The sequence below is a fragment of the Ursus americanus genome, chromosome X (genome assembly GCF_024610735.1).
Source record: "Ursus americanus isolate L20-20 chromosome X, mUrsAme1.1.p, whole genome shotgun sequence".
In the NCBI taxonomy this organism is placed as follows: domain Eukaryota; kingdom Metazoa; phylum Chordata; class Mammalia; order Carnivora; family Ursidae; genus Ursus; species Ursus americanus.
Genome location: NC_142164.1, coordinates 7,688,079 through 7,714,591, shown reverse-complemented (window position 1 = coordinate 7,714,591; position 26,513 = coordinate 7,688,079). Strand labels below are relative to the sequence as shown.

At 45.8% G+C, this 26,513-nt stretch overlaps 1 protein-coding gene across 1 annotated transcript; it reads left to right on the top strand.

Moving 5' to 3' along the window:
• The first annotated feature begins 22,336 nt into the window (after nt 1-22,336).
• Nucleotides 22,337-26,170, top strand: SLITRK2 (SLIT and NTRK like family member 2). The gene has a single exon (XM_045789190.2). The coding sequence runs from the start codon at nt 22,491-22,493 to the stop codon at nt 25,026-25,028; it is 2,538 nt and encodes an 845-aa protein (XP_045645146.2). The 5' UTR covers nt 22,337-22,490; the 3' UTR covers nt 25,029-26,170.
• Nucleotides 26,171-26,513: the final 343 nt, after the last annotated feature.

Below are 26,513 nucleotides of genomic sequence, written 5' to 3'. Positions count from 1 at the left end.
CATTGGTTTCAGGTGCACAACACGGAGATGCAAAAAGTGTGTACCTGATGCTGTGCTCCCCACAAGTGTAGTTGCCATCTGTCACCACACAGCACTATTACAATACCACTGACTATACTCCCTATGCTCTGCCTTCCATCCCAATGACTTCCTCATTCCAGAACTAGAAGCCTGTATCTCCCACTCCCTTTCACCCACCTCAGAAGGCCAAGGTTTTGATTTTTTAATATTTATTTATTCGAGAGAGAGAGAATGCACCTGGAAGCAGGGGGAGGAGCAGAGGGGGAGGGAGAGACACAAGCAGACTCTGCGCTGAGGGCGGAGCCCCACATGGGGCTTGATCCTGGGACCCTGAGGGCATGACCTGAGCTGAAACCAAGAGTCTGACGCTTAACCAACTGAGCCACCCAGGTGCCCAAGAAGGTCAAGGTTTTAATTTGACATTATATGTTAACTGGAGACCAAATAACTAAGAGGGAATAAACAGCCTCTTGAAAGCATAACAGCCCCATCTTCCTACCTTGTAGTCAGAAAACCCACACCTTTCTTAAGACATACAGAATTGTGGCAAATGGAATGCTAAAACATTACAATATAATATAAATACCCTTTGGTGTATAAACCCTGTATAATCCTCTCCCCTTGAGTGTGGTCAGGACCTGCAAATAGGATGGGATTTCATTCATATGAGTCTGCTGTGTACATGGAAAATGTGAAGGAATTTTGCAGATGTTGTTAAGGTCCCTATTAAGTTGCCTTTACGTTAATGAAAACGGAGGTTTTTCCTAGGTGGGCCTGACCTCATCAGTTGAGCTCTTTAAAACTGGAACTAGACTCTTGGTTTCAGCTCTGGTCATGGTCTCAGGGTCATGGGATCCCCACGTCTGGCTCCACACTCAGCATGCAAGTCTGTTTGTCCCTCTCCCTCCGCTCCTCCCCCAGCACGTCCATGCACGCACTCTCTCTCAAATAAATAAATAGAACCTTTTAAATAAATAAGTAAAACTGGTACTAGAGTTCAGAGACCAGAGTGGCAGCAGCAGATACTTTCTCAGTGAAGAAGAAGACCACCATGTTATATAGAGGGTCACATGGGAAGGAGTGGTGGGCAGACTAAAAGGCAGGCCGACTGGGGCTGAGGGCCTCAGTTCTACAGCTCAAGAAACTGAATTCTGCCAATAACCAACAAGCTCGGAAGAGGATCTCAGGCCTCGATGAGGCTGAAGCCCCGGCTGACACCCTGATTGCCCCCCGGTGGGACTGCACAGAGGACTCAGCTAAGCCATGTCTGGACTTCTGACCCACGTGAATTGTGAGTTGCTAATTTTGGTAGCTTGCTACATAGCAATAGGAAACCAAAATAGGGATTAAGCCCAGTTCCCCGCCTGGCATTCAAAACTAGCCTCCACTTCTTACTTTTGCAAAATTTCTTCTAGCACTCTTGGCTCGAGCCCAAAACAACTTTCTCTGCAAGGACTTAGAAGCATGTAGTCACCCCTATGCTTGCTTACATCAGTACCCCAGCAAGAGATAGCCCAGAGGAACGGTTAAATATATGGACAGTAGACCAGCGTTGTCCACCAGAAAGTTCTGCAACGATGGGATTGTTCTATCTGTGCTATCCACTGCACTAACCCCAGCTATGTTTGGCTATTGAACACTTGAAATGTGGTTAGTGCAACTGAAAAAGCGAAATTTAATTTATTTGACTTTAATGCATTTAATTTGCAATAGCCATTAGTGGCTATCAGATTGGCCAGTGCATTTCTATTTATTTTTAAAGATTTTATTTATTTATTTAAGAGACTGAGAGAGAGCACAAGTGGGAGGGGGGGCGGGCAGAAGTAGATGCTGGGTCCCTGCTGAGGAGGGAGCCCGAACCATCCCAGGACTCCAAGACCATGACCTGAGCTGTTTAACTGACTGAGTCACCCAGGCACCCCCAGTGCATTTCTAGAATTAGACGCCTCTCAGCTGTACGACCTTGCACAAGCTCCTCCACCTGTCTGTGTCTCTGTTTTCCCATAATTTGATCTACCTCAAAGGCTGGGTATGAGCTTTCAATGAGTTATTACTTGTGAAGTACTCAGAAGAGTGCCTGGTATATAGCAGGCATTATTTATGCTTGTCAAAGGGATAAGTAGATTCTGCTACCTTCCTTTCCCATCTCAATTCTACCCACTTATTTTTTAAACCCTGAAGATTTCCCCCTCATACACAAAACCTTTGGGACAACTGCAAACCACACAACACTTATTGGCTGTCAAATTAATTTGGCGCCTGCTCGCATACTGCCTTGAATTATTCTTGAAATATTTGTGGCTGTATTTTCTTTCTCCAAGACTGAATGGTCCCCAATGGACACTGCTATATCACATGTGCCTTTCTGTATCCCTTATAGTGCCGAATACGCATCATTTTATCTAAAAGACCCTTATAAATAAATAAATAAATAAATAAATAAATAAATAAACAAACACTCCATAAGTGTTTGTTGACATTTGTATAAGGCCTTGACTTCCAGATGGAGAAGGCAGAGACAATGACCAGAGATACTGGTAACTCATTTCTTAGGTAACTAATGTGTCACTAGGCTCAAGTCACACAGCATCTTAAAAAACATACTGCCCAAACGGAAAACCCATACTGCCAAGAGTCTAGCTGTCAAGACCTGGGAGAGAAGAGGAAGTCAGAATCCTGGGCTGGGAAGTTCGTAAAGGAGGGGACGGCAGTGGCGCTGAGAGATGCCTCCCCAGACCATGCCCAGCCCGTAAAACATCCAGAGAGTGTGCTGGCCTCATGTGCAATGGGCACTGGAGCTTTCCAGAGGATAGAGATCCCGCCTCCTTTCCCAGAGATGGGGCAGTCAGTCCTAAGGGGCTTGACCCTTTCCATCCAGGGATGCTGACTGCTGTAAGCTCAGGAAGCAGTCACAAGACTCATTAGAAACTAGTGGTGGTGAAATGTAGACCTGAATCCCAAAGTCCAAACCACGGCCTGCTTCATTCCTGCCTTATGCACAGTCTGACAGTCTCTGGTCTGCTGACCCTGCCCAGACTTTGCTTTGGAATCATGCCTTAGTTGGCCAAATCATTTGAAACTGCTTCACTTCCTGCCTAAGAACAAGCTTTTCATTTGATTGCAGTCAGGACCCATGCTCCTACCAGCTCTGTATAGAACCGCACCTCTGGCTTAAGCTCCATCCACACTGCGACTCATCTTGTCTCCAGGCAACCATCTCTCCTTTGAATCCGCATGGACCTATGACTTCAGGGGCTTCCTAAGAAATTACTTACTGGGGAGTTAGGAAGTACTGGGGGCAGGAGAGTAATAAAAAGACTACACCATCCCTTTCTCAAATCACACCAAGTCACTAGCTCAATTCCGTGCTACTGCACATATGACAAAGTGACAAAAAAGTCCCTCAAGGAGCTCGCGTAAGGTCACACTCTACTCTTTGTAATCAACCAACTCTGCTTTTGAATGACTATAAATATTTCTCCTAATTTTAGGAAAGGCCAATCGACTTTTACTGCCAGGCATTTCCACTTAAACTTGAGTGCATTTCTGCGTATAATCTTTAACCATCTAGCTGGTTAAAGAAGAAAAAAGGAGGAACATGTTAAACCCTCCATAGTAAAACAGTAGTAAACCAGTAAAAAAAAAAAATTAAGAAAAGCGGCAGACTCAGCAACTCTAATATTGCTCATCATTAAGAGCTTCTCTGACTTTATTATCCATTACTAATGGAGCCTTTTATTTTATTTTTTGTAGCCTTTTACTTTTGCTGCCTTTTTTCATTAGTAAATCTGCATACGGAGTCCTGTCATTGGAGAGCATGGCAACAATATTGGAATCATGAAGCTCATGAGTAAATACCACTCACTTTTAGTCGTTTCATACCAGAACATTAAAGACAAGACTCTCATTGTTATTTTACATCATGATTCAGAATAAAATACAACTGACCCCTGAAGAACACAGGGGCTGGGGTGTCAACACCCCCAAAGGCAGTCAAAACTTCACGTACAACTTCTGTCTCCCCTAAAACGTAACTACTAATAGCCTGCTGTCGACCAGAAGCCTTACTGATAACACAAACAATGAACACATATCTTGTATGTTCTACGTATTATATTCTGTATTCTTGCGAGAAGGTAAGCGAGACAAAAGAAAATGTTATTAAGAAAATCATATGGCAGAGAAAATGCATTTACGGTACTTTACCGTATTGATTGAAGAAAACGATACAAGGGGACACACAGTTCAAATCTGTGTTGTTCAAGGGTCAACTGTATCCGATCATAAAAAAATAAAAGTTAGTTTGACTCTAAGCTGTAAAGACGCTTCCATTTCATACTATTTTTTTAAAGACTCTGGAATTGCAGAAATATTTCCGTGCTCTTCCTGGGAATGAGTCCTATTGATCAGTTATTCTGACAAAGTTGTATTGTAATCTGACTACCAAAACGTCACCAATTCATATGAACTGCAAGGAAGTGCAGTATGAACTAGTGAGAAAAGGTAAAGTCAAATTTCCAATATTTCTAGGCATTTGCCTTTTCTGGTAAAAAGAATACGCTGCCTTTCAGGTGTTGTGAGCAATATACAAGATCATGCGTATTAAGTGTCTTTTACTTAGAATAGAGTGGGCATTGAAGAGAAATAGCAGCTGTATTATTGGGGAACCCTAGTGCCCCATCTTTTAGCCCACCAGGAATCACCTTTCTTGAATATCTAAATAAAATAACGTGAGATGTCATCCTAGGTAACCACTGTGTATCAACCCCAGAGGATTCCTGGGGACCATCTATCTCTTCTGCTTGTTCCTTGTGACATTTGGCTCCAAACCGCTGCCTCCTTCTTTGGACCACTGCTCATTTGGGTCCATCTAGTTACCATTAAGCCAAACCACTCCAGTTTTCAAAAACCTCTGGTTGAGGGGCGCCTGGCTGGCTCAGTAGGAAGAGCAGATGTGACTCTTGATCTTGGGCTCTTGATTTCAAGCCCCACAGTGGGTGTAGAGATTACTTAAATAAATGAATAAATTAAAAAAAAAAACCTCCATCTGAATACAGAAGCAGAGCCCCTTCCTCCTCTCCCCAGGGTAATGCTAACACAAATCTATACCCAAGTTGTGGTAGTTAACACATTGTGCTGGGAATGAGAATTTCTTAAGAACATTATAATGCAGAGAAGGAAAATTTAGCCCACCATCAGACATTGTTGCTACCCAAATCCATAGGACACACCCCGATATGGAGGGTGTCTTACAGGTCAGCTGCCAGAGTGTCTTCTCCCATCATCTCTCTCTCCCCAGTTCTCAGGTTTTGTTCCAGAAGAAGTGGAAATCCCCAGACATCCATGAGGGTTTAGAATGCCGTCCCTCCATCCTCCACCAAAAGTAAATGTTTGCGTTATTAGAATAGGTTAGCATTCCACTCCAAATTATTTACACTTAGATTACTTCCAATATCAGAGGACAAAGAATAAGTACTTAGCTTACTTCTGCATGTCAATAGTGCTTCCAATTAATCCCTTCCAGAACAGAGAGAAAGACCACCTACTCCAAATCCAAAGGGACATTCCCGCTTTACTCATCCAGCCCCCGCGAAGTGATTCCTGCAATTTTTGAAAAGCAGCTTTATCCGTGCTGCCAGTCTTCAGGAAATCAGAAATACTGAGGTTCAGTCTTGGACCACCTCACTACAATATGAATAACATTAATAATGTCTTGCCCGACTCTTTTTTTTAAGATTTTGTTTTTAAGTAATCTCTACACCCAACATGGGGCTCAAACTATCAACACCGAGATCGAGAGTTGCATGATCTACAGACTGAGCCAGCCAGGCACCCCACCGTCAGCCTGTTTTAGGAAATGGATTTTTAAAAATAATTGAAAGTTAGTACATTAACTGTTTTTATGCAAATCGGAAGCTGCCAACTTTCAATTAGAAAGCAGTTGGTTTCTAAAGTAAGCCAACAATTACCCTGCAGGTTTGTTTAGGGATTTTTTTTTTTTTAGGTAGTACAAAGATAAACTTCAGCCTACCCTGCATTCAAAGGATCAAAAAAAAATCCAATTAATGAGCTTTTGCCAAGCGATAAAGACAGGCTTCATTTCTTACTGATGCTAGCTTTACAATCCAGAGCGATTATATTTAAATATGGTCACAGGATTCTCTAACGGACAAAGATCTCGGTTGTAAGCTTATCCTGTTGTTCTGTAGAAGAAAAATTTGGTCCTGAGAGTGAATTGCTCAGGTTTACACAGCTATTATGTGGCGCTGTACCAGGGGGTCGAGATATTCACTCTTAAATGGCAAGACTGTTAGGATGATATTGCTTTAGCTAAATATATCTGTTTGGATTAGTGTCACCTGACTCTAGCAGTTTAATTCTCACATTAAAACAAAGCCCACAGGTAAACAACTGAGGGCTGTTATGATGGTTCTACTTGGCCCTTAGGGACCTAAGTACCTTCTGGGGAACTGTTCATCCACCCTAGAGAACCGTAGTCTTTATGGTCCAAGATGACTGTAGGAACAGACTCAAAGCACAGAGGCTGCTTTTAGGCAAACAGGCTTGAACGATGGAATGTAGAAGGGGCTCCTGAGCCCCTACCTGAATATGAACAGGCCAGTCAGGAGACCCACCTCACAATATCCATAGGCCCTCACTGACCAATGGGCTACTTACAACCAGGCACAGTGACCAAAAGAGAGAGAGTCCCATATGTCGCCATACCTCCTCATCTCCCCCCTTTAGAAACAGCCTCCACTCACTGCCTCCTAGCAGACAGCCTCTCCTCTGCTGTCCTGCCTGCTGCTCCCCGGTGGTGTGTCCACTAAACTTCCCTCTCCTTTGCTCTGCCTCAGGTGAATCCTCTCACCGCCCATACCACCGGCCTCCATTTGGGGGCTCCCATCTAATCGGACACCACACTTAAGACACCACGCAAAGTAGGGCAGAATAAGGGGATCCACTGCCCCTTTTCAGGAGACTTCCTGGAACCCCCAAATGACACTTCCACTCTCATGAGCCAGAAGTCCGTCACCTAGTCATGCTTAGCTGCAAAGACGTCTGGCTTCTTTGACTAAGCAAGCAATGGAGAACAGACACTGAAAGGCTGCTAGCACTGTCTGAGGCAGTAGCTTTTGCTTGTCTTAAGGTCTGTCTTAAGACTTGTGGGGACCACTTTATATTTAAAAAGAATGACAGTCACCTCTATTACCAGGGACTCCAGGAAATGACATGCCCGTCTGGGGTCTGGTTGCTTGGCATGTTACACCGCATCCAGCAGAAATCTAGCCGCATTTACCATGGGGAAGCAGACAGGTCCGGGTATTTTTAGCTAACCCATGGCGCAGACTTGCCAGAAGCCTCTTTGTGTGAAGGATGGAGGAGATTCCTGGCAGAGAATTCACCTTAAACAAAGTCACTTGTTTGTTGTTTTCATTTCATTCATTTAATCAACAAGCATTACTGAGTCTACGCTATATTCCAGGCACTGAACATACACTTAGGCGTGCAACAGGAACGGCGAACGGTTCCTGCCTATGGACTCAATCAATGGGGGAGGGAGCCATTTTTAAAAAGTAAACACTGAGAGGCGCCTGGCTGGTGACGCTTGATCTCAGGGTGCTGAGTTCCAGCCCTACTTTGAGCCTAGAGCTTACTTTAAAAAAAAGTAAACAACGAATAAAATAACTAGATACATTATTACAAGTAGTGTAAGATGCCAAGGAGAAAAAGAAATCTGAGCACCTCCTCAGAACATTGAAGACGAAGTGAGAAGTGAAGGTGTTTATAACAAGGACGTGGCTTGTTCCTACTGATGAAAAAAACAGAAACAACTTAGAGGTCTATCAATCGGGGGATTGATAAATCTAATTTGATACATTTATATGATGACTATTAATTAGCAGTTAAGCTGAATCAAAGGATTCCTATGTGTCAACACGGAAAGTTTTTTAAAAAATGTTAAATTAGAAAAATGAAGAATAACATGTATGGTGTTTTCTCACAAAACAAGCCTATATATTGTTCATGGATAAATAAATATATATGTAAAGATATATAAAAGGGCAAAAGGGACCGGAAGTATACACATCAATGTGGTACCTTTGGGGAGAGGTGAAAGGGATGAGACTTCACCTGAATCTTCACACAGTTATTTTTATATTAATAATACTGTTCGGATTTGCTTTAGGTCTTTTTTACATCATCCATTTGGGTGGTGGGAACAAAGGTGTTTGCTATGCTATTCTCTGTATCGCTCTTGTCTCTCTGTCTCTCTGACTCTGTCTGTCTCTCTCTCACAAACCAGGTGAAGTTACCTTGGAAGCATTGGTCTCCCTACGATAAAGATTATCCCCTCATAATGCTTCTAAATCCAGTTACTTTTGCTATATCAGACATTTTCTGAGTTTAAAAGGATGACCAAGCATCATTGACCTTGAGGAAGCACCGAACATAGTATTTCTTCTTGGTTTGAAGTTGTAGAAAGAATTTCGATTTTGACAAACTATGAGCCAAATCATGCTACTTACTTAAATAAAAGATAGCAATGAGCATTTTTTTCTTCCAATTAATTAATAAAGAATTAGAGTACATGGTAGTGTCCCATAAACAGTGCACTAGATTATAGACATTTGGTATTGTGAGATCAAATTACTATAGAAAGCATGGGGGTGCCTTCAAACGTGCCTATGATAACCCTCGCTATAATTTATTGATTGTTGTTGGAGATTTGGGGGTGATAGCTGTTTGCTCCTTTATATTTTTAAGATTTTTAAAATTTTTTTTACTTGTTTAAAAAGATTTATTTATTTGAGAGAGAGAGAGCGGCAGGGAGGGGCAGAGGGAGAGGAAGAGAATCCCAAGCAGACTTCCCACTGAGCACGGAGCCAACACAGGGCTTCATCCCCCAACCCTGAGATCTTGACCTGAGCCGAGACTAAGAGTCGGACGCTTAATGCACTGAGCCACCCAAGTACCCCCACAATATTTTATTTTTAAGTAAACTCTACACCCAATGTGGGGCTAGAACTTACAACCCTGAGATCAAGAATCACATGCTCTCCACCGACTGAGCTAGCCATGCACCCCACTGTTCACTCCTTCAAATCCACTGTGGGTTCACACCTATGGAGAAATAAACGAAAGTATCATATATGTGGAGATCAAAATATCAGCTTCATACTATTAATCTTGAATTCAGTAAGTTGGTTAGGTCTATGGCCACAGTTGAACTTCCCAGGAAAGATTTCTGAATTAAATTTAGCCACCCAGTTTCAGGCAGTGCTAGCCATATTCTGCGGCTAAGTAGCCCTGAAGGAGAAAGAACACAAAAGGCACTGAGCTAAGCTTATTCCGATTCTTTACTCAAAGCACTAGCAAGGTCAACCCTCTTTTGGGGGCTGAGGGAGAGAGAGAGCGAGCATGAGTGCCCACAAGTCCTCTCTCCTTATTATTGGCCAAAAGGATGGTATTCCTTACTCTATGGACCAAGCTAAGGACACCGGAAGGAGAACATGGTTCCTCCTTCACCTCCTAAATGCCAGGCACGGTATAAAGAATTGTGTATCTGTTTTCTGTTTCTCACGACACTCACAAAATCAGCAGAATTGCCCAGACTTTACAAAAGAGGCAAGTGGGACTCAGAGGATTTAAGTAACTTGCCCATACTCATACTTTCGGTCAGGTGGCTGAGCTGGGATTCACACCTGGTTTTGTATGACTCCAAAGCCCATCCAGTTTCTACTATCCACACTTCATCCCCATGAAATCATCTGATTTCCCTTGAAAATATTTATAGTAAAATAGGTGAAGCACGAAACCTCACTAGTCCTTTCAACTTTCTTGGGTAATTGGTGTTTGTCAATCATAAGCATCTGAGGCAGGATTAGATGATTCCAAATGAAATGTCCCTTCACAAAAACTTATTGTTTAATTTTAAGTGAATTCACCTTTGGAACTCCGAGAGGTTAAGTCCCGTTCTGCCTTGGGTGTGTACCCACGGTACCTATTAGCAATTAAAATGAGTTACAAATGTGTCAAGAAGAGATCCTGCTGCGGAAATCCAGGTCAGGTTACTTGAAATGGATATATATCTTCCTCTTCTAAATGTTAATTAGATGTTCTATTTTATCTTCAAAGTTTCGAGCAGAAATTTTCTTGAGGTTGACACTTACAGGTCAAGAGAGTTTCAAGCCTTCACTAGCGTCCTCAGCCTCCAGACACACGAAGCCTTTTCCGAAGGGTTTACGTAACTGCTCAAAATTTTGAAATGAAGAAGAAAGCAAAAGACAAAAGAAAAACTATTATGGACTCTGGTCTCCCTGAAATATCTTCATAAGGGTTCGGCAGACCCAGTAAGCTGCTTCAGATTTCATTCAACTTGAGATTTTAGCATCTATATGCTAATAACAAAGGAAATCTTTTCAAACTCGACACCAAGGTCTGTGCTCTTTTTTTTCAAGTCAGTATTTATCAAGCCTTTTATTTCATTTTATATAGTTTATCACCCAAAGCACAAATAAATAGCAATAAACTTGTAGTCAAAAGAGTTTGAAATAAAATGTTATCACTCCTTGTGGCTGACCAACAAGCCACTTTTTACGGGCATACTGTAACATGGTTCATAAGCAAAGTGTGCTTGCTGCATTAAATTGTAATGCTGATTGTCATTGAAAAAAACACAATTTTAAAACTACAGTATCAGGGGCGACTGGGTGGCTCAGCTGGTTAAGCGTCTGCCTTCGGCTCTGGTCATGATCCCGGGGTCCTGGGATCCAGTCCCACATCCCAGTCCTGGGATCCAGTCCCAGCTTCTCCCTCTGCCCCTTATCCCACTCATGCTCTCGCTCGCTCTCTCGCTCACTTGCTGGCTCGTGACTAGAATTGGCCCTGCAATTTGCATTAGAGTCCCTTGAGAATCCTATAAAAATACCATTCCCTGACTCCACCTTCAGAGAAGTACATTCAGTGAGTCTGGGGCGGGGCCCAGAAATCTGCTTGTTTACCAAAAGCCCAGGGGAGGTGGACGTGGGTGGTATGCACAACCCACAGGGGAAGGTACGATACAGCTCCCATCCAAATCCCTGCCCAGCACTACCATCCTACTAGTCTAGGGACAACTCAAGTAGAAAGAGCAATCACGATGGCATCTTTCTGGAAGAAACTTCTCTGCGGTGTTGGCCCGTTCCAAGTGACCATTTTCCTAGGAGACAGACTGCTGCCTGCGGTGTTTATAGTTTCTTTGACAAAACATCTAATTGTGGATGAAGGAATTTCCAGATCAACTTTAAGAGGAAAAAGGAGAGAGGGGAGGAAGGAAGGAAGGCAGACATACATATAAAAGACAAATTCTTAGGCTATCAAGTGCTTTGAGTCAACATCTAGACCCAAAATAATCACTGACATTTTACAAGTAGAAAATTCTTAAAGATGACTAATTACTCTGGTATTTCAATGAAAGATAACAATTGAACATGCATGAAAGCAGCTTTGTAAATCTGCAAAGTTTAATTGTAGATCACTTGCCCTACTCCCCTGTATTTTGAGATCTTTCTGCATAGAATATTTGTTATATTCTATGCACATATATTCTATATGTGACATATCACAGGAGTTTTAAAAAATTATTTAAGTTGTTATTGAATATTAACACTGAAAATGGATCGAGAATTTGGATTATTAAAGTCCACATGAGTATTATGGCTCATTAGTGTTCCAGGACTTTATTTTACATAAACCACTTATTTAAAAATCACTGGAGAAGCACAATTCGGTGAAGCCAAGTGGCCTGCAATCAGTATCATTACTATAGCACAAGATCGAACTTGGTTAATGGCCATAGCAGGGGCAATAAATGAATTTTGTTGTTGCCTAACACACTCCAATGTTATCAATGTAAATCATAGCAGATCTGTTCAGACTCTTGAGTAAATCATGTATTTGAATTCCAAGCAACTGGAACTTTACAGCAGGGACTCAGGCTTACCTAAAATTGTTATGTGCTGTTTATTTGTATTCAAGAGATAGAAGTTAGGGGCGCCAGGGTGGCTCAGTCAGTTAAGCATCTGCCTTCAGGTCAGGTCATGATCCCAGGGTCCTGGGATGGACCCCACGTTGGGCGCTCTGCTCAGTGGGGAGACTGCTTCCCACTTACAAAAACAGTAAGCAGAGGGGCTCCTGGCTGGCTCAGTCAGAAGAGCATTCAACTCTTGACCCCAGGGTCGTGAGTTCGAGCCCCACTTGGGGTGTAGAGATTACTTAAATAAATAAATATTTTTTAAAAAAGTGTGAGCAGGGGCGCCTGGGTGGCATAGCGGTTAAGTGTCTGCCTTCGGCTCAGGGCGTGATCCCGGCGTTATGGGATCGAGCCCCACATCAGGCTCCTCCGCTATGAGCCTGCTTCTTCCTCTCCCACTCCCCCTGCTTGTGTTCCCTCTCTCGCTGGCTGTCTCTATCTTTGTTGAATAAATAAATAAAATCTTTAAAAATAAAATAAAATAAATAAAAAAGTGTGAGCAGAACATGGATTAATTCATTTGACAATTGTCCATCCTTGCTGCAAACAATAACCAGCACTCATCGTTTTGTAATACTGTACACATCTTCTTAAAATATGAGTATTTCTATGGGAAAAATGCATTAAAGTAAAACAATTCAATATAATTAAATGATGGCAAGTAAGTTATCTAGTTCAAATAGTGCCATTTCCTGACCTGTGCCAACTAGATCTTTATACAAAGAGCTAAGGGATCAGCACCCTGAGCTCATTATTCCGAAGCACTGATGTGTAGCAAGAAATGAGCTTGCTTTGCCTTCTTTCAAAATATTAATAAAGTGACACGGACTCTACCACCGTACTTCAGTTGCTGTGGCGACGCCCAGGCTGGGGGATGGACCCCTGGATGATTATGGCTCTAGGTTTGTCCTCGTTTCCTGGGGTTGCTCCAAAGAACTTACAAGAAACTTCATATGGTTGCTCCACTCCAGACAGACTTTGGGCTATTTTTTCTGAGAGAGCCTCAGGGATATCTAATGTCATGGAATCTGAAACTCTGTTTTTTTTTTCTTTTTAATTTGCCTAGGAACCACAGTATGGCCACAAAAAGAGGCAAAAGTTGTTGGACATACGTCCCAGGGCCATCGCATTTGACTTCGAGGTGACCCCGCCTGCAATCATCGGGTGAATAAGGGTGTGCACCAGGTGTCACTGTAATGTCATGTAGGAAGGCTCCTGGGAGAAGAAAAGTGGAAGGGAAGAAAAAAAGAACTGAAACCACATCTGAGTAATAACTCATCAAGATTCAAGGCAAAAAAAACCATCCATTCTCCTCTCCTTGATTTGCAATGCTGGCTGAAGCCGCGCTCAGCTAGTACTTGGAATGATTTTATTTACTTTCTAGATCTCACTCACCTCCCCTCTGAACACACAATTTCTAAACCTTGCTGCATTTTGTGCAAATCACAACCTCAGGATAGATCTGGAGCGTGCCATCCTTGCTATTTTGAATATGGGTCCACTTCACGAATGATGACTTTTTTAAAAATCAGAAATACTTAATGCAAATCCTTAGTAGCTGCTCTTCTGGCTGAAACTCTCTAGAACTGGGCATCTTGTGTGCAGACATTTTTGAATGTTCCAACAGAGTCAGCATTAAACTCTCTACCACAGCACATACTTTACCATATATTTATACTAGTCAAACATAAATACATAAATAAAATCAACAGAACTTAGTACAGAGCCTCAACTGCATTATATCGTTCCAATAATGTGCGATGTCAAACCCAATAAATTTGGTTTCCTCCTGAACGCATTAGGTAGTAACTCCAGACCAAAATATAACCTCCAGCAGCAGTGAGATTAATAGGATGAAATGTGTCAGGATAAATGAAACACCTGCTAATGCTGTCTTAAGCCTTATCTGTAAAATCTGTGGCTTTTGCCATGTATATTCATCCCCAAGTCCAGTGAGCTTAAATATGGCTCTTACTGATGAATCACTCTACTCAGTCAATAAGGACGGAGCTCTAGAACCGTCGGGGAGCAGGTGCCATCGCTAAGTGACACTCGATACAATTGGTTGGGCATCATAAGTTTTTCTATAACTTTTTTCCTCTATTTCTCTTCTTCCCTCCCCCCCTTTATTTACTGCCCCCTTTCTCTGTTCTGTCCCATTTTTCCTTCCTCTCCTTCCTGATTCCGTATGTCAGTGTTTTTCAACCTCTGAGATCCAACCTATTAGTCACTCACGAAGTCAATTTAGCAGGCTGTGGCCGGCGATTTTTAAAATAAACAGCAATGGAATATTTCAGGATGCATGGCTATGACAAGGGGAATATGGTTCCAGAAGCTCTTGCTTTAACCCATAAGCAGATCACAAAGTAGAGAGGAACCTGGGATCTTGCTCTCGCTCTGTTGCTGGGTCATAGAGCATATCATGTTCCTTCAATTTGTTTGTGTTTGTTAAATAAGTGTAAGCTATTTATACACACATACACATTACATATACATCAAACATATATATATATATATACACACATGTAATATAATGTGTGTGTGTGTGTGTGTGTGTGTGTGTATGGCATACTGGTGCTACTGGAGAATAGTGGAGGCCAGGGATGCTTTTAAACCTTCCCCATGACATGTGACAGCCCCCTCAAAACAGATAATTATCTGGTCCAAAATGCCAATAGTGTTGAGGTGGAGAAACCGTGATATATACACATATCCAACTCTCTGGAACAATCTAAGGAAATGATGAAATGTTTCCATCGGAATGTTCGACATCATAAAGCTCCCCAGAATCGTAAACAACTTTCTAATCCTGAGTCTGTTATCCAATCTAAATTAAAATGTTGCTTTTTCACTAAAATCACTGGTTTTGTATGATTTAGTTATTTTAAGAAGTGAGTTTAGGAATCCCTCATGTCAAGATTTCCCCTCACACATATGTACTGCTTCGCAATTTTCCAGGGCTTTTGTACGAATCCAGTCCTTACTGACTCCACATGGCAGGTTCTAGTACCCAGCTCTCCACATGGGGAAACTGAGAGAGGTGTCTGCTCAGGTCCCCCTTCAAGGAGGAAGCAGAAGTGAGATTTGAACCCAGGTCTCTAAGGGTTTGGATGTGTGCTGGATTAAAAGACAAACTACTTGGGTCCTGGCCCAGCACTATTCCAACCAAGCCAACATGCCTGCCAAAATAATCAAAATAATGGAATTGAATTTAAAAATATCCACACTTTCAATAGCATCACAGAACCAAAGTCTACAATATCCTCTAAACTATAATTACTGGTATTAATGGCATGTCCTCTGTGTTGCATTTCTTTATTTAGGAATTTGTCTCTGTCTGAAATCTTCTTTGAAACCTTTGATTCAAAAGACAGCATTCTCTGAGAACATCTCACATTTGTCTTAGAATTACTCACTCTGCATGAGGTTCCTACTTTGTCTTTTTTTTAAAGAGCTTTCCAGCTCTGGATAGGTGCAGAGAAGGTGGAGAAACAACATTCTCCAACTGTGTTCTACACAGGAATTGGGCAACATTTGCATCATCTCAGAAATGCATGCACGTTTGTTTTTTGATTCATCCTAGCGAAATTTCTAGTTTTCCCTTAATCTTAGAATGAGATGATAAAAACCCAAGAAAGTTTTGATTTTCTTTCTCTATTTCCCTACTGGCACTGCGATCAGGGATCTCTAAGGCCATTGGTGAGATGAAATGATCAATAGAGAACGGCACACAAACAGAGAGATACATTTATAATGCCACTACACCAAAGAATTGACAATGCCACTTTAATTCATTAACAAAAGTGTGTTAATATGCATTGTATTTGGTGTTCAAGTGTAGCAGGACATTTTTCCCTAATGCAGAAACTTTCAGAAAAGTCAGTATAAAGAAACTTTCAAATAAATTGGTATATTTGAAACTCACACACTTCGAGCTCTCGCCTACCGTAATTATCTATGCCACAACCCTCGCAGAAAGTTTTGTGCTGTCATTTTGTCTGTGTGTGCCTTCACAACACCCTTCGAAACAGCTACCCCACTACTGGAAAACTATGCTGACAAAAAGAAAAGTCTGCTCTTTCTCATTTTTTCTTACCATCGGTGTGGTCCCACGTGGAAAGGCAGGCTGCTGAGTGCTTTTCTTAGGGCTGGTAAACACGTTAGCCTTGCTTCCAAGGCTAATTAAAATTGATGCACGCCATATTTTACATGTTTCTACTGGATCAAAAATAAAATGTCGGTTTTTGTCATCGATACTGTGATCCTCATCTAATCTGTATACAAGTTACTGCTTGTGTGTGTGTGTTCCCTTTGGCTGGAGACACATCACCCTTCTCAGTAAACTGTCTCCTTTCTCCAGCATGACTGTCTCATTATTTCTGCCTTTGAATAGGCTCTTAGCTCTGTGTTTTGTGGTTGTTTATAGCACCCATTAAATAACTACAAGAAAAGATGACACAGTCAGAAACGAGGTAAAGACACAGAGGAAACAGCATTAACTTCTCCTAGTTAGTAATAATATGATGTACCCAGACCACAGCTGTAGTCCGTAGCAAACAGCGCGGTTAGTATTTTGCACAAATGAGGACATTAATAAAACAGGGTAATGTTTCTGAGTATGCAAGCGTAGTCTGCCCCTGTGCACATGTGAGAGCTGTGTTGTTCTGAAATTGCTTATCTGAATGGCAGCGAACTCTCAAGTCTTTCTCGGGAATAAAGTGAAAGGAGCAGCAATGTGGTCCTTAACACCTCAGAGAGATGATTATAAAAGATAATTCTTTGGACTATTCCAAAAGTAAACTTTGCATATATCACAATATAAGATTATCAGTAATTTTCTTTTCAAAAGGCCCAGCATGGTCTCCTTAGAAAACCATTATGAGAAGAAAGCCAAGAGAAGGAGGAAGCACAAAAGATTCCCTCGGGGAAGGACAAGAAAGAGGTGGAAGTCAGTGCTGTGAGAACCTGGCTTCACTGTATAGGAAATAACCCTGAAAACACACAAACCCCAAAGCAGATTCATTAGCAGGAGAGCTAATGTTTGCTCTAACTTCAGGCCCCTCTCATCTTCCACCCCCTCTCCTCCATCATCAAGCGTGGACAGATTCTGAACAACTGGGGGGTTTTACAGACTCTGGACGGGGGATAAGAAGGACAGGAGGCAGTGATGGGGTGAATGAAGGCCCCCTCCTCCGGGATCGAGGAGGAAGTGCCTTAGTGCCTTCCAAATAAACTCCCTAATCCTGGCTGAAATGGACACAACCACAAGTTCATGCCGAATACCCTGGAGAAGGCAGGTCTTGAGGGGAACTGCAATGCTCTTGGCGAAAACCGCACCTCCCTCCTGAACTACAGTGACTCTTTGAGCGCCTTCCTGTAGTCAAATCACAACCACCTGGACTACTAATAAGAGGGAAAAGAAAGGAGAAAAAGGAAGGCGGATGGCCAAAAGTACGCTCCAGTCGATCCGGGCAACGTTGCAAAGAATAAAAAGAATCAAATGAAAACAGGGACTGGCACGCTGCTAAGGGCTTGCTTCTGTTAACACATTTGCCCAAGTCTAGCTTAGCTCCGTATTATATGGAAATTCCTTGTTTACCATCCTCGTAGGAGGTCCTTAAATATCTGCCTGCGAACTCCACTGATTGGGCGCTTACTAGTTAGGGGAGGCAGCCGTCCCGGAGGGCGTCCGGCTCGGAGGGCTGGCGGCTGCTGCGCTCGTCTGGAACTTGCACCCAGTGGTCTTAGTCTCCCCTGGGATTTGGTACCGACCGAGCGCCATCCTCATTTCACTTGACCGAGTCGGAGCTGCAGCCCACGGTAGGAGCTGCAAGGGCTGGGCAGAGTTCCAGGCGAGAGGGGCCGAGAGGCGTGAACAGCGCTCCACTGCGCTCGTCAGAGAAATGGAGCGGCGGCTTCTTTGTGGGCTGCTACGTCCCCCTCCCGGGTGCACGGCGGGGACATTTGATCTGCAGGGTGATTGATAAGTGCGGGAGAGGGGCGGCCGTCCCTACCTCCCCCCCTCCCCGGCCCCCGTTCTTCTTCCCTCCTCCCTCTCGGCTCCCTCCCTGCTTCCTGCCAGAAGCGCTGCCCGGTGGCGAGCCGCTCCAGTGGGGATCTGCCTGCCCTTGGGGGCGCCGCCCGCGCTCGCCGAGGTGCCCCCGCTCCCGGGCGCACCGGTCGGAGGCTGTGCCGGCTCCCGCGCCTCCCGGCTGGCCGATGCTGCGGGCGCCTCCGGGGGAAGCTGCGGGTGGCGCGCTCACCGGGTAAGTTCTCTGCACTCGGGGACGCCGCGCTCAGCCCCCTGCCTTTCCCGGCTGCCTCCCCTCGTGGGGGTGGGGTTCGGGTGCGGGAAGCCTGGGCGCGATCCGCCGGGGACCCCGCGCCGGCGGCCGCCCTCGGTGGCCGCCCCCGTCCGCCCGGGCTCGCTCGCTCCGAGACAGCCCGCGCGGGCGTGGTCGGGCTCCGGGCATCGCGCAGTCCCGGGGCCACCGCCGGGCGGGCAGCCCGCGCGCCGGCTGCGACCCGCTGGTCCCGAGAAGAACGCTCGCCAGGACAAAGGCAGCGCGAGTGGCCGTCGCGGCTGTGGGCCCCAGCGCCGGGCACCAGGCGTCCGGCAGCTCCGGGGGGAGGGCAAGGAGGGCTGAGCTAGCGGTTGGCGCCCGATGATGCCCGGAGCCCCGGTGATCGCCTGGCCCCCTGGCCGCCGGAAGCGCCCTCCGGGAACCGTACCTGCCGGGACTGGGGGTGGGGAGCGGCGGGCGGACGGCTGACACCCCTCCCCAGCAGCCCCGCGGGACTCCCGTTAACCCCCTCGAGGCCTGGCGGGCGGCCGGCAGGCGCAGGCTATAACCCCGCCGGAACTCCCCGCGCCCTGTGGAAGCACCGGCGACCCGAGCGGGGCTCTACTCAGATGCGAGGGAGATCGAGGCGACGGAGTCCCCGCTTCTGCCTCCCTCGCCCCAGCGAGGAGAGGGAGGGTTTGCCTTATTTTAGCGTCCGCCTCTGCCTCCCTGGGGCTCCCAGTTCCCTCCAGAACCTTTCCGCCGCCGTAAAAGCCCGCTCTCCCTCGCGGGGTGCCGCGGCGGTTCTTCCCGAGACGGCGGGCCAAACCAAACTTACTTAAAGTGCTTTTTTCCCGACTGAGGCTGATTCGTTCCCGTAACTGTGTTTGGGGAAAGCGGCTGTGGAGGCTCGGGGACAGGCAGGAGGCCGAGGCGTGGTGGGAGAGTCCACCGACCCGCGTCGGAAGCTAACCATGGAAGGTAGATCTGCCACACCATCTCCGGGTTCCCAGTGTCGCCCCCCACTCCAGCCAGCTTATCACCGCATTTCCTTCACTCTATAATAATTTTCACGGATTTCAAGCTCCGCCAGCTGCCCCCCCATCTACCTAGCCTTTTCTCTCTCTCTCTCTCTCTCTCAAATTCTTAAGGAAATAGTCTCTGTCCTCAAGGAGTTATTGACAGCGTCATCAGTGTCTTGCAGGAAATTATTTGTGAACTAAAACTAATATTTGATATTTCACTTTTAAATACAATTTTTTAAAAAGCACACATTTAGGTAAGACACCACTATTTAAGTTCACGCAGATAGTTCTTCTCCAATTCACACTAAGCAGTAGTGAGCTTTGGAGAAAGCTCCTGGGCCAGGACTCAGAATCCCTGGGTTCTGTTTCTCATTTTATAGATTCTTGAACTTAAGCAAGTCAGCACTTCTCCTGGTTGAGAAATGTCTTCATCTATAAAATGAATCTGATTGCAAAAGTCTTGTCCAGCTCTCATGTTGGCTTCTGCTTCCATGAAATATTAACCTAATTAATCAATGTTTGTTAAATGAATGACAACGAATAAGCCACATCTCTCTAGGAACTACGTCTATTTAATATTTAGAAATATGGAGGAACAAATGCCCCTTTGCTGGGAAAGGAAGCTTAATCGTGCACTGCATCACTCTGCGTCTAATGATGCAGTTGCAATAGAGAGTGGGAGGCCATCACACGGCTGCCCCTCCCCCTCTGAGGACAGCTCAGCTCAGTGCCGCCCTTTGGCACAGAGAAGGGAAATTTGAGGCCCCAGAGGGAAAGCATCTTGCCCAAGACCAAGCAAGAATTACAGGTTGGGGAGGGGGCTCACGAAGTCGGGTCCAAGGCTCTTCCCCAAAAGAAAAGGAGAAGGCAAGGTGAAAGCCTGAGAAACATTCTGGAGGAGACGGCCAAAGCCACAGGTTGCCTTTAGTGCCTAAGTCTATAAACTATCAGAGCCCTTCTCCGGGGAGAAAAGAGCTGGTGTGGGCTGAACAATCCTAAAACGTGAGCTTACTAGGGAGGCAGGAGGGGAGAAGCAGGGGGCTTTCTGTTCTCAGGAGGCTCATTTTGCCAGTGGGATTGTCTCTGTTCCAAATGTGGCCCAGCAATGGGACCCTGTGTCAACTGTCTGAAGCAGGCTGGGACTGAAGAGGCGGGGAAAGCAAGTGTAAGTATTTTGTGGGACAGGTGCAGCCTCGGTCCATTCCTTTGTCCCCTTCTCTTCCATTGCCTCATTTTCCTGCCTCACAAGAGGCTGCCCCTGGCCCTTCCGGGCAACAGCAGACATTCACATCCTGCAGATGGACTCCACACCGGGAGACACCTGGTTCCAGGGGACTTTAAGATAATTCAGGAGGAGCGAGATAATGAAGGCAAAAACCCAACACCTGGCAGTTAATAATGCTGCCTGGAGGCTTAGCCCCCTCCCTGGGCTCCCACACCCAGCCAAGTGAGGCTCAGCCTGGCAGCGCCTTTCTGACACCCACTCCTCTTTCCTGCAGGCAAAAAGCACACGTTTAAACTTCATTATCTGGCTAACTCTCAACCTCAGGGGGAGAATGGTTTTGTTGTGGTTTCTTTCTAACGTTAAACTAGCTTTCAGAATCCAGGCAAATATCTGTTCGGCCAGTCACCGCCCAGAAAGTAATTGTCTCAGCACTGAAACAAAGCTCTGTATGTAAAGCACAAATCCCCTCTTCGCCCTCCTACACAGACACTCTGGAGCGGGCACACACCCCACACCCCACCAAGAGCATCAGAGCACAAGAGCTGGGAGGCTGGCAGGCGGGCCCCAGTCCTGTGGCAAAAAGGCACATCTCCTACACACACACACACACACACACACACACACACACACACCACCCCTCTCACTGGGAAGATCTGGACCTCTGCTTGGGAATGTGGCATGAAACCCCACTGGAATGGCCAGGAGGGAGTGGCAGGTGGGAGAAACCACTCGAAGGGCCAGAGGCCGGAGGAGTCGCAGCGGTCCCAGCCCCTTAGCGGGGCCCCTTCTGGAGAATCCCTCTCCAGGAGCTTCGCCAGCCGCTCGCCGCCCGCCGGGTTGGAGGTGGAGTAGTTCAGAATCCACTGACGCAGCCTGGATTTGAGCTTTGCAAAGCCACTCGCAGGGAAGGGAAGCATCTGCCCCTCCCTCCCCCACCGCGCGCCCTCGATCCACCGCCTGCCCCCTCCCCGCGTGACGTCACCCTAGCCCTGTCCGGGGGAGCCTGCAAAACCTCTCAAATTCAAACTGCTAGGCGCACTGCTGCCGCTGCCACTGGATTGGAAGCGCGCGCCCAGGCTCGGCCGCCGCCGCCCGCCGCCCGGGCCGGCCGGCTCCCCGACCTCCCTACGCAATCGCACCCCCGGGTCCCCGTCGACTCGGCCTCCCGCCGCTCCGGCCGTCCTCTCCTCCCCTGCGGCCTGCCGGATTTCTAATTTCTGCGCACCCCCCCCCCCAACCCAGCCAAATTAAATCCGCCGGCAGAAAGCAGGGCATCCCCCCGGAAGCGGCGTCTTCTTTTACCTTGCTCTTCTTCTCTTTCCGAAGATGCTAAACTACTGGCGGACTGCAGAGGAGAGGGGTCCCGTCTTCTCCTGATGTGTGAGTAACCCCCACCCCGCGCTGTCTTTGCTCTTCCATCTTCTCCCCCTCCCCCACCGCCAGTCCCCTGATTTTCCCACCCCCTTTTTGCGCAGTTAAAAAAAAAAAAAGTAAAGCAGTTTCTGCTGTGAGCCTAAGACGGGCAAGCCGCCCGAGATCTCTTCAAGATACCCCAGGGGAGGAGGTGATGGGCTGGATTTAGTAGGACAACTCGATTACTAATGACTCCGCGGCTGGCTGCGACCCGCCGGGAAATCAGGTGCAAGCATGTGTGCTCCGGGACGCGCGTGTGGGTGGGCTGGCGGGGGCCGGGTGGGAGGGGGAGGGCGAAGAGAGAAGAAACCGCTTTGAGAAACGCAGTGACTTCATTCTGCCGTGTTGCCCACTCCCCGCATTCTCCCTGCCTCCCACTCCGCCCCCTTGCTTTGCCATTTTAATCGGGCTTCCTTGTTTCTTTCTCCCCCGCATCCTGCTCTCTCCGGCACCCTTCCCCAAGGTTTGCCTGTAGGTACCTGAACTGACACCGACGGTGCCTAAAGATGCTGAGCGGCGTCTGGTTCCTCAGTGTGTTAACCGTGGCCGGGATCTTACAGACGGAGAGCCGCAAAACTGCCAAAGACATTTGCAAGATCCGCTGCCTGTGCGAAGAGAAGGAAAACGTCCTGAATATTAACTGCGAAAACAAAGGATTTACAACTGTCAGCCTGCTCCAGCCCCCCCAGTATCGAATCTATCAGCTTTTCCTCAATGGAAACCTCCTGACGAGACTGTACCCTAACGAGTTCGTCAATTACTCCAACGCCGTGACTCTCCACCTGGGCAACAACGGGCTGCAGGAGATCCGAAGCGGGGCATTCAGCGGCCTGAAAACCCTCAAGAGACTGCACCTCAACAACAACAAGCTCGAGGTGCTGAGGGAAGACACCTTCCTGGGCCTGGAGAACCTCGAGTATCTCCAGGCCGACTACAATTACATCAGTGCCATCGAGGCAGGAGCGTTCAGCAAACTGAATAAGCTCAAAGTGCTCATCCTGAATGACAATCTTCTGCTGTCACTGCCCAGCAATGTGTTCCGCTTCGTCCTGCTGACCCACTTAGACCTGAGAGGAAACAGGCTGAAAGTGATGCCTTTCGCAGGCGTCCTCGAGCACATTGGAGGGATCATGGAGATTCAGCTGGAGGAGAACCCATGGAATTGCACCTGTGACTTGCTTCCTCTCAAGGCTTGGCTGGACACCATAACTGTTTTTGTCGGGGAGATCGTCTGTGAAACTCCCTTTCGATTGCATGGGAAAGATGTGACCCAGCTGACCAGGCAAGATCTCTGTCCCCGAAAAAGTACTGGCGACTCTGGTCAGAGGGGCAGCCATGCCGACTCGCACGTCCAAAGGCTGTCGCCGACAGTGAATCCCGCTCTCAACCCAACCAGGGCTCCCAAAGCCAGCCGGCCCCCCAAAATGAGAAATCGCCCGACTCCCCGGGTCACTGTGTCAAAGGACAGGCAGAGCTTTGGACCGATCATGGTGTACCAGACCAAGTCCCCCGTGCCCCTCACCTGCCCCAGCAGCTGCGTCTGTACCTCTCAGAGTTCAGACAATGGTCTCAACGTCAATTGCCAAGAAAGGAAGTTCACGAATATCTCTGACCTGCAGCCCAAACCTACCAGTCCAAAGAAGCTCTACCTGACAGGGAACTATCTTCAAACTGTCTATAAGAACGACCTCCTAGAATACAGCTCTCTGGACTTGTTGCATTTAGGAAACAACAGGATTGCGGTCATTCAGGAAGGTGCCTTCACAAACCTGACCAGTCTGCGCAGACTCTATCTGAATGGCAATTACCTGGAAGTGCTGTATCCTTCTATGTTTGATGGACTGCAGAGCTTGCAGTATCTCTATTTAGAGTATAACGTCATCAAGGAAATTAAACCACTGACCTTTGATGCTTTGATTAACCTACAGCTACTGTTTCTGAATAACAACTTGCTGCGGTCCCTGCCCGATAATATATTTGGGGGCACAGCCCTCACCAGGCTGAATCTGAGAAACAACCATTTCTCTCACCTGCCTGTGAAAGGGGTTCTGGATCAGCTTCCGGCATTCATCCAGATAGATCTGCAAGAGAACCCATGGGACTGCACCTGTGACATCATGGGGCTAAAGGACTGGACAGAACATGCCAATTCCCCTGTCATCATCAATGAGGTGACCTGTGAATCTCCTGCGAAGCATGCCGGGGAGATCCTCAAGTTTCTGGGGAGGGAAGCTATCTGTCCCGACAGTCCAAACTTGTCAGACGGAACCGTTTTGTCCATGAATCACAACACAGACCCTCCTCGGTCGCTTAGTGTGTCTCCCACTTCCTATCCGGAACTCCACACTGAAGTTCCGCTTTCAGTCTTAATTTTAGGATTGCTTGTTGTCTTTATCTTATCTGTCTGTTTTGGGGCCGGTCTATTCGTCTTTGTCCTGAAACGCAGAAAGGGGGTGCCAAGTGTTCCAAGGAGTGCCAACAACCTAGATGTCAGTTCCTTCCAGCTACAGTATGGGTCTTACAATACCGAGACTCAGGATAAAACCGACGGCCACGTCTACAACTATATCCCCCCTCCCGTGGGGCAGATGTGCCAAAACCCCATCTACATGCAGAAGGAAGGAGACCCGGTAGCCTATTACCGAAACCTGCAAGACTTCAGCTATGGCAACCTGGAGGAGAAGAAAGAAGAGCCCGCCACACTGGCTTACACTATAAGTGCCACCGAGTTGCTCGAGAAGCAAGCCACGCCAAGAGAGCCCGAGCTGCTGTACCAGAATATTGCTGAGCGAGTCAAGGAACTTCCCAGTGCAGGACTAGTCCACTATAACTTCTGTACCTTACCCAAAAGGCAGTTCGCCCCTTCATATGAATCTCGACGCCAAAACCAAGACAGAATCAATAAAACCGTTTTATACGGAACTCCCAGGAAATGCTTTGTGGGGCAGTCAAAACCCGACCACCCTTTACTGCAAGCTAAGCCGCAATCAGAACCAGACTACCTCGAAGTTCTGGAAAAACAAACTGCAATCAGTCAGCTGTGAAGGGAAACCATTTACAACCCTACGGCATCCAAGGATGCTGCTCAAGACTGTTGGAGGCACTACATTTGCTTTTGTGTGTGTTTGTGTTCTGCCTCTCTCAGCATCAATGGGGGACTTTGAAAATGTTTGGGGGATGGGGTGAAGCAATGATACTGCTTTTCCAAGTTTTCCTTTAAATTATTTCTCTCTTGCTCCCCCTGCCCTCCTTTCCCCCCCACCTTCTCTCCTTAGGAATCATCAGTGAACATGAATGTTTCTACAGTGCATTTTTTCATATATTTTGTTTATGGTTTTGTTTCTTTTTTCTTCTTTTATTGTTCCAGTGTGGGAATGGGAAGGGGAGATTATAGTGAACGAAGAAAGAGTAAGCAGACTTTTCACGTAAAAATGGATATTTAGTGTATTTTGTAGAAGATCTCCAAAGATCTTTTGAGACTATAAATTCTTTTGTAAATAATGATATATGGTATTTCCGTCTTCAGTTACCAAGTATAGCCACTAGGCATCACTTCTTTTTGTTAAAGTGCCTTTGCACTTTAAGTACATTACTTAAATGTTGCTTTTAGCTTTGATAAATTTGAACATATTTTAATGTGTTGTATTTTTGAAATTAAAAACTGTGTAAAATAGATCAAAATGTCAGCTATATTGAGTCAACGTACAGTTTGCTTGAGTTATAGAAACCAGCTTGTCATCAAATGATTCTAGTTGTAGGACTTTAGAGATTTAACTGTAAAATATTTCCTTTCCTCTGGGTTTGTTCTAAGTGATTTTATTTAAGTCAACTAAGGGGATTTAACAGTGGACTAGAGGTAAGAAACTGCCTCAGTCGGGATTAGTAATTCATTAATAAAATATATTTAACCCAATCTCAGAGTGAATTGAACAATTAATGCCCTTCCGTAAATCATTATTTTACACTAACACGGTCAGTGTTTTAGATTATTTTCCTAATTAAGAGTACATTACACAACTTGTAATACATCTTTTCTGCATTAAATTAGATATTTTTATATATTTAAATGAAAGAGTCTGTATTTCTAACTTTTTAATTGAAATTAGTATTTTTTCTGCCTATTGAAACATTTTCTATAAACACACACCAGTAGAGGCCGCCACACACCTCATTTAATAAAGACATGTGAGCCATTAAATACCTTGAAGGAACACTTCAAAGGTGAGATTAAAACATCCCAAGTAAGTTCTCTGCAAATTCAAAGCAGCAGAGACAAACGTGTACATCACTTTCTATTTCTTTTAGGATTAAAGATTAGACTCTGAATCCTCAATTTTCACATTTTTAGAGAAAGCAGCATTTTCCTCTTACATTTATTGAAGCGTTAATGGGGTGCTATCAGATCAAGTACTATTTGCATCTCCAAATCAATTAAAAAGTACCTAAACCAAGAAAGGAAGCATCTTTTCTCTTCTGCCTTCTTTAGGCATGTGTTACTTGGATTTTTCCTTGTCAGCTCAAGCAAGCCT

Excerpts from the sequence above, each read along its gene's own strand:
- SLITRK2 (XM_045789190.2), top strand. The coding sequence starts at position 22,491 with ATGCTGAGCGGCGTCTGGTTCCTCAGTGTGTTAACCGTGGCCGGGATC.